This window comes from Populus nigra, chromosome 12 (assembly GCF_951802175.1).
Source record: "Populus nigra chromosome 12, ddPopNigr1.1, whole genome shotgun sequence".
NCBI lineage: Eukaryota > Viridiplantae > Streptophyta > Magnoliopsida > Malpighiales > Salicaceae > Populus > Populus nigra.
In genome coordinates, this window is record NC_084863.1 from 713,776 (window position 1) to 722,059 (window position 8,284).

Consider the following 8,284-nt stretch of genomic DNA (forward strand, 5'->3'; position numbering starts at 1 on the left):
TTAGGTATATATTAATATGTTACGAATTATCGAATCAAAGAGGGTGTTTGGTCTAGTGGTATGATTCTCGCTTCGGGTGCGAGAGGTCGCGAGTTCGATTCTCGCAACACCCCTGGTATTAGTTACCATAATTTTAGTCCTTATACTTCTCAAAAAGCTCCAATATGGTCCTTGACTATTAAAAAATTAAAGAAAACTAACGGCAAACACACTTTTCTTTTTCAATTTGGTTTTATTTAGCACTCCTACTTATCTTGTGTTTTAATCTCAATGTTTATTTTTTTTACATTTTCTGAAGATAGTTTTCAAGATAAAAAACTATGATAATTATATATAATTATATACCTAAAAATACTTTTAAAAAACAAGGAATTTACTCCAACCCTATGAAAAATAATTGGAAAAAAAAAAGGAGTAATAGGATTCTCTAGCCTGTTGGGACAATCTCGATTAGGTCTTCGAGCTGTTTTCATCTTTGTTAGATTTCCAATATATCAGTAGATTTTCAATCATATCCTTCCATATATTTCTTGGATAGAAATCCATGAATTTATTAAAACTCACTCCATCGTCAGACAAAACATAAATATTAGTGCTCTTACATTCTTTTTTTTTTTAGTGCTCTTATTTTTATTTTTTTTTAGTTTAATGTGGGTGTCCGAGTCAGTTTGCGCGTACCTCGACTAATCCCACGGGCCCTAAAGTTAATGACCATGTAAGCCTCCAGTAGCCATCATATGAGCAACCAAAGAGCTCGAACCTGAAACCACAGAGGGAGCAAACCTCTTAGTCCCAAACTTTTACCACTGAACCATTACCTAAATGATTATGCTCTTGCATTCTTACCATCCCAAATGGTGGTTTTCAGACTACTAATATTTTAAAATTAAAACTTTTAATGACAATTAAATAATCTTGAAGAAAAAAAAAACATAAATCAATGTTTTTTCAAATTAATAATATAGTTTTAAAACCCAACTCAAAAATTAATCTAAGATAAGACTAAGATCACGGGTTAAAAAGATTGGAATATTCAACTCAGGTTGATTAAAAAACTATTTTGACAAAAATTCAAAATAGTATTGTTTTGACAAAAAAATAAATCAACAAAAATCAGCTAGTTGATAGTTGGGTTTTGACAAAGCCAAACTCGAGTTAATTAGGTCACTGGGTCAACCCGAATTTTTTAACCAGGTCAATTAACTTTTTTTTTTTTAGTTTTTCTTCAACCCGGACCAATCCAAATTCCGAGTGAACTCGCCAGCCCAGTTTTAAGATATGATATGCTCTTGGATTCTTACCATCCCTCTGCGTGAATATTCAGCTGGTACTTTCATCTCTCTTAAAGAATTAGATTGCATTGTTTGATCACTCAAACTTCCATGAAGTTTCTCACACATGTCATATGTCTGAAATCCCTTTGGAACCTTTGCTGTCAAGAATCAAAGCATTATGCTGCTGTGTTTTTTTTAATCCACAAACCTCGCAACTATCCAAAAGACAGGCCTGATGAAGCTCATCAGTACTATTGATAATTTGATGCCAAAAATAATGTTTTAAAATGGACCGATCAACTCGTAGGATGCAAAACTGTTCTTCGCCATGTTGCTTTCTATTGTTGAAACATTACTTAGAAGCTCAGAAATAGTCTGGAAAAGCTCGATTAATTCACAAGGTTGGGGGTACTAATCTTGTTTTAAGGAATGAGATAGGAACTGTGGAAGTTCTAATCATAAGAACAGGCCTGATTAACTAGTCTTGTGATTCGTCCATCTAGAGTTAGTTCGGGTCGGTTAATGAAAAAATCTGTTTTTTTCTCTTCAAATTAAGTTATTTTGAACTGTCTATTAAAGAAAAATTATAAAATAAAAAAACTAGATAAATTTAAGTCAACTTAACTTAAGTTTTAAGTCAGGTCAACACCTAGACCTGGTCTTGTTGTAGATATGATTGAGTTACTCCCTTCCCTTATTCTCGAGCGCCACTAAGATCAACAAGCAGCCACCATTAGGCTTGGCTACTCGTACATAGGTTTAGCAGATATTTTAAATTGTAATGTAAAGTATTTTTTTAAATAATATTTTCTGTTTAAAAATATATTAAAATAAATATGTTTTTAGATTTTTTTTTATTTTTAATATCAAAATCATTATAAAATATTAAAAAACATTAATTTATTTTTTAAGTTAAAAATACTTTTAAAAAGGATGAAGATGTGTATGAATTTCTGTCAACATAAGAAATATATTGCAGCGAGGTAAAAGGGATTCTCTGAAAAGCTCACATGGATAGTGCATAACCGAACCTGCCAATCAGAAAATTTTATATGGCATTGGACCCCCCACTCCGTAGGCCTAAAATGTGGAATTTTCTTCCTCTGAAAAAAAATTCAGAACCAGACAAATGGCTGCTCTAACCTTTGCATCCAAAACTTCTACCAAGACTACAGCCTGTGATTGCACCAGTTTGTTTGACAGGAAACTGAGTTTTCTTTTCAATAAACTAGGTTTCTCCAAAAGTAGAAGCTTAAAACCTTGTTATTAACCTTTGGCCAGTTGCGAGAGTAAACTGCTATCAGTCTTGTCTTGGCTTCTTGTCGAGAAAATGACCATCGTGCTTGCAAGTTGCTGGAAGCAAAAAACTATATATTTTCTTTCAGGTCATTTCAGAACCAAAAAAAAAAAAGCTCCAAGTCAACAGATGGCCAAACTTTCTTCGATCGTAAATGCGTTTGACACGGGGATTTCTTTCTTTCCCTTCAAGAGAAGAAAAACACAGAAGGGAAACAGAGAAACAGTAGCAAGTCTAGGCAGATAGTGATTGAACAGTACGTAGAACTTCGAAGAGACTTTTCAGGTCCGATCCATCACCTGTGCCATCGTAATGTTTCTTACGATAACATGGAAATTTGGATATGAACCCATTACAATAATGGAGTTGAGGGGGCCACGATGTGATTTCGCTGCTATTTTTCTCAGGCTAAAAATTAAAATTGTCCCAGCTTGATGGACCTAGTACCTAATTTCTGTAACTTATATTTATTGGCTGCCTCCTTTCAGATATATTCAGCGGACATCATCAACTAATTTAGTGGTTTTTTTAAAAAAAATCTTTTATCCTCAGTTAAATGAAACATGATGATATAATGAAAGGCCTGGATAGAAGAATCCAAAAGGAGGCGCAGAAATTGCTTAAGGGACTTGAGAATGGCTACAAGCATATCAAGATCAAGCATGTCTCATTATCTCCAACTCCTTTATGTCACTGTCCCATAATCTTCTTTATGTCAACGTCTACGAGACATTGAGCCCCAAATGAATAAGATCACGAAGCGCCCCCCCCCCCCCCCCCCCCGCCCCCCCCAATAGCAAACTATCTAAGATCTAGCTTGTTTAGTGGTGCAAATTGATTATGGCATAATAATTTAAAGATAATGAATAGACAACCAGATTCTTAATGGCCCCAGATTTCACAGTGTCTGTTAAGCAAGTTGAGATGGAGAGAGAGAGAGAGAGAGAGAGATGGACAGGTGGGTGTGCTTTCAAGATTGGGCCAGCAAGATGCAGCCAAAATATCATGGAAAACCCTTTCTAATTGTGGGTCATTTTTTTGAGGCATCATCGTGCAATGGCAGGTGATACCGGGCCTCAGCTACCTACCATCACAGAGCTATGTGTCTTCCAACCATGTGTATAATGTTATTGATTCAATAATACAATTAATCCACTGTTTCACAACAATTTCCCTTGTTGATCATACACCTAGAGATTATCATCTCTCATCCAAACTGGAGGACGGTGCTAGTTATTTACCAAAGAAAGTGCTACCATTAATGGAGAGTACATAGACCATGGACAAACTTCTCTTTTGAACTAAAAGAGGAGAGCATCTATCAATAAATACATAGATAGAGCATAAAATACAAGATTTAGACAGGAAAAAAGTAGATTAAAAAATTAATCATAAAATCTCTATACAATTTCCTTTTTAACACATTTAATGATTACCTGGATTTAACTGGATTCAAAGCTCTTGCAATTCCATTCATAGCGCCATATCCCTTCGAACTAAAACCTAAACACCCAAGCAAACCTTGCCTGTAAGGCAGAAATGTCTTCTTTCTCATCTCTTCGGCTTGTGCTCTACTTGCCTTGTAATGTAACTCATGTGGTGATACTGGTACTCTCCTCTTGCCTACACCATTTACTGGCTTCTTCCCTGAAGAAGAAGAAGAAGAGCCTTGCCCACTATTTCCCTTCACTTTCTGACTCTCACCACCAACAATAGTCCCATTATTGTTGCTGCTGCTAGACTTCTCTTTCGACATACCAAGTTGAACAATACCACTATGTTGCTTACTCTTCTCCTTGGCTGGCGAAAAGGAAATGTTAGACCAGAACTTGTTATTACTCCTCCCTTCACTCTTGCTTCTATAAAGAAAATCTTTCAAAAAAACCCATCTTTTTGAGTTCCTTCCAGCTGATGATGACCTTGAAGATGAAGCAGAAACTGAAGGAGTGCCTGTACCACCACTAGTTGTTGCCTCGTCAAGTTTAAGACTTTCATCATTAACTTCCAAAGAAGTACTAGACCCATCAATTACATTCTTGTTTTCTTCATCATAATCTTCAAAAGATGTACTTCTTAATGGTGACATGGATCTTGTTCTTCTACGTAAAGATTTGTTCTTTAACCTCAGATCTCTCCCTCTTGACATACTTTCACCGTTATTACCACCCTTTCTTGAACCTGTCTTGGTTTCATTATCATTACTTCTATCTCCGTCCTCTTCTTCGTTTTCAAGATCCAACAACGGAGCCAACACTTGGGGTCTCTCCAAATGAGACGATAACTTCATGGGTCGGATCTGACCATTCAAGAAAAGCTCGTCAGCTGAACTCATGGATCCGGTCTGACCCGACCCGGTCGAACCAAATCTTGCAGAGAATTCAAACTCATAACCAATAGGCACACTATTATCCGGCGAAGAAGCAAAGGATCCCCTTTCTGAAGCTGATGATGTTATTGAAAAATGCATTGGACTTGCCGGACAGCTATAAAAGAACCCGCCGTTAACGGGCCCGGATCCTGGTCGACCCGGACTAGAAGGTGCACTAACATAAGGTGTAGAACAAGTACTGTCAAAATCTTCAGTGAAGTATTGGGATTCTAGAGCTTTGCCGTTATAAGGGTTCTCAAGGTCTGTTTTTGGGTCAGGTGTTGAGGTTTGGCCATTTTTATTGCTACTGTTAGCTTCTTGCAGCTCCATTTTCTCTTTGCTGCCTGTGTAGGAAGGAGAGACGGAGAGAAGTGATGGAGTCGTGTTGTGCTAGTGTTGTGCTGTGAAGGTAAATAAGATTTTGAGATTTGTTTGGGTTTCTAAGATTGCCCTTGAAGAAGAAACGTTATAACAGCTATTGCCATTGTCTTTTTCATTGTCCTTAATTAATGACAATTAAATTATGGCAATTAGGAAGTCTTTAAAAGGCATTAAATGGTATTTTTTATTATTATTAATTTGAATATCTAAAATAATTTGCGTGTGCTTGAATTTGAAGAAAATTAAATGGTATATTGTTATATTCACGTAATTTGAACTTTCCATCGTTTGACTTGTCAAATCCATTTGGGAAGAGGTAAATTGAATTTGGGATTCTTATTTTTTAAGAAGAAAATTTTATGGTGAACGTGGTAAATATTTATTTATTATTTATTATTTTTTAGGGTTTATTTATAAAAAAATAAACATGAAAAAATAAAAATAAATGATTATGATCTGTCATAATTTTAATTTTTTTGTTGGTTGAAAGTAAAATTTTATAGTTACTTTGTACAACCCGTTTTGAAAAAAAAAATAAACATGAAAATAAAATAAAAAAACATGAAATTCATGATCTCGATAAAAATATTTCTACTAGATATCTTTTTATTTTATTTTTATCTTTTTATTTTTTAAAAATAAACTCTAGAAAATAACTAATATAATATTATTAATTTCCTCTCCCTTTATATTTATCTCTTTCTTTAAAGCTAATCCCAACAAAATAATTACTAAATAACCATCCTTCCACGAGATAGTGTTTAATCATCCTTCTAAAAGATAATAGAGTTCTTTTATATATAAAAAAAAAAATAGTACGTGAGGAAAAAAATTAAAAAACAGCACAATTAAAAGAAATCGAAATATAACACATCTTGAGTTGTTTTGTTATTAAAAATAACGCAATTTATTAAAATTTAATAAGTTGTTACACAGCCTTAAAAAAATATTAAAGATTGTGAAACTTTTGATATTTTTTTTATATATATTTTTAAATAACCCTTCGATTTATTTTTTTTCTGAATTTACACTAATCTTGAGAACATGTTTTTTTAAAATTAAAAATTTCATTAAAGTTTGCTACTCTTAGAAGCACAACCACTTGAGCTGTTATATTTTATAATCTTTTTTTAATTATATTATTTTGCAATAAAAAACCTTCACGCAAGAAAATGGTAGGCAGATTGTCGAAGATTCACAGTGAGATTTTTATTTTTTTGGTTTACCAAAGTCATACGCAGCAGCCCATTGACCGACCTCCCTCTCTTTACAAATCGTCACAGTTTAGAAATAGATAGAAAAGAGAATTGTGTCTAGAAATGATATATAAAATAAAATAATTATTTTTATATTGTATTTAGCTATAGTAAATATGATATATAAAAAAATTATCTTTAATATATATTATTATTAAAGTTACATATTAAAAAATAATTTTATATGTTATATTTTTTAGTTTAGTTTTATATCAAGTGTTGAAATTAATAATATTATAATAATTTTATTTATAAATCCATGATTGACTTAATGGATTGATCTAAGACCTAAACTAGTCAAGTTAAAAAAAAAATAGATGAATAATTGACTCAAACTAACTCGGGCAAATATAAAAAATTCTGGTAAACTCGAGATAAAATAAGGGTAAAAAGCTTATTGATTTGTTTTTAAAAAATAAAAATTTCAGGCCAACGAGTTGACCTCCTCAACCCATGACCTAAACCTTTCCTCGTGTCAACTCCCAAGTCGGGTTTTAAAGCTATGTTAGTAGTCATTTTTATCCATACATTGACTCGGGCCGAATCGTGTTGACCCTCTTAACTTGTGACCTAGACCTTACCTCGATTGATTTTCAAGTTGAGTTTTAAAACTATAATACTAATTATTTTTATCTATATATTGACTCAGATCAACCCGTGTTGACTCTCTCGATCTGTAACCTAAACCTTGCCCCCAGCTGATCTCTTAAAATACCTCTTACTTATAGTCCAAACATGAAGTTTAATATTCTTCGCCTCTCCGAAGTTAAAAGAATACAGGCTTTAGTGCTTGGTTGAGTCTAAAATTAATAGGTTTGATAACTTGTCAAATTCAAGTATATCCAAGCCTAGCACTTGACTGAGTTCGAAGATGATAAATCTGGTAACTCGTTAGACCCACGCATACATGGATTCAACACTCGATGCATCATAAAGATAATGAATTATTACTCTTTATATATTTTTAAAGAGCATATTTAACACAAAAACAATAAATGTAGATGCATCATCTCCAATTTTTACGATGCATGTATTATCTTGATATAGAATTAAATACTTCATGAATACATACGGAACTTTTTTTTTTTTTTTTTAATCTCGTATAAGAATCAATTGAGATAAGATCAGGCAACCAAAAAATATCCTGAATTTACCTAATTCCTAAGAACCCAAAAACAAAAAAACAAAGACTTTCGAGCTCTACATGATTGACACGATGTGCAAGTCCAAATGCAATAATCCTTTCAACCATCCTTTTGGCATGGAGTTTTTAATCCATTATTTGTACGAACAATCAATGGTGATTTATAACCATTCGGCGGAGGGCATTAAGTTGGTGGCAACATTAAATTAAAGGCAATGAAAAGAGGAAACAAGCAGCAGATCATGACAAGAAAATAATTCAAAAAAAAGGGTAAAGTCGAGAAAAAAGTAGGGATCGAGTTCGGAAGGTGAACATGGACAAAAAATTTTACTAACAAGGCGGCACGTTCGAGCTGCTGCCATAGCCATAGCCATTGCCGTATGTAGCCATAGCCACTTGTGTGCTTTCTCTGTGATGTCACCACACCATCTCTTCCCCGTGGAGGCGTCACATGTGACATGTTCCTGCTCCATTCTTCATACTTCATAGCGGTGTGTCTTAGCGTGTATAACACACACACCGACACACGCATTCATTCACACCAAAAGGGTTCATCTTCGAGCC

General features: G+C 33.9%; 1 protein-coding gene and 1 non-coding gene across 2 annotated transcripts; one reads left to right on the forward strand and one right to left on the reverse strand.

Annotated features, from left to right (window-relative positions):
* The first annotated feature begins 41 nt into the window (after positions 1-41).
* Positions 42-113, forward strand: TRNAP-CGG (transfer RNA proline (anticodon CGG)). The gene has a single exon. It is a non-coding gene; the product is annotated as a tRNA-Pro (tRNA).
* A 3,691-nt stretch (positions 114-3,804) lies between these two features.
* LOC133669102 (uncharacterized) lies at positions 3,805-5,346 on the reverse strand. The gene has a single exon (XM_062089123.1). It carries the CDS (start codon positions 5,267-5,269, stop codon positions 4,004-4,006), a length of 1,266 nt encoding a protein of 421 aa, XP_061945107.1. The 5' UTR covers positions 5,270-5,346; the 3' UTR covers positions 3,805-4,003.
* Between the last annotated feature and the right edge of the window lie 2,938 nt (positions 5,347-8,284).

Excerpts from the sequence above, each read along its gene's own strand:
- LOC133669102 (XM_062089123.1), bottom strand. The coding sequence starts at position 5,269 with ATGGAGCTGCAAGAAGCTAACAGTAGCAATAAAAATGGCCAAACCTCA.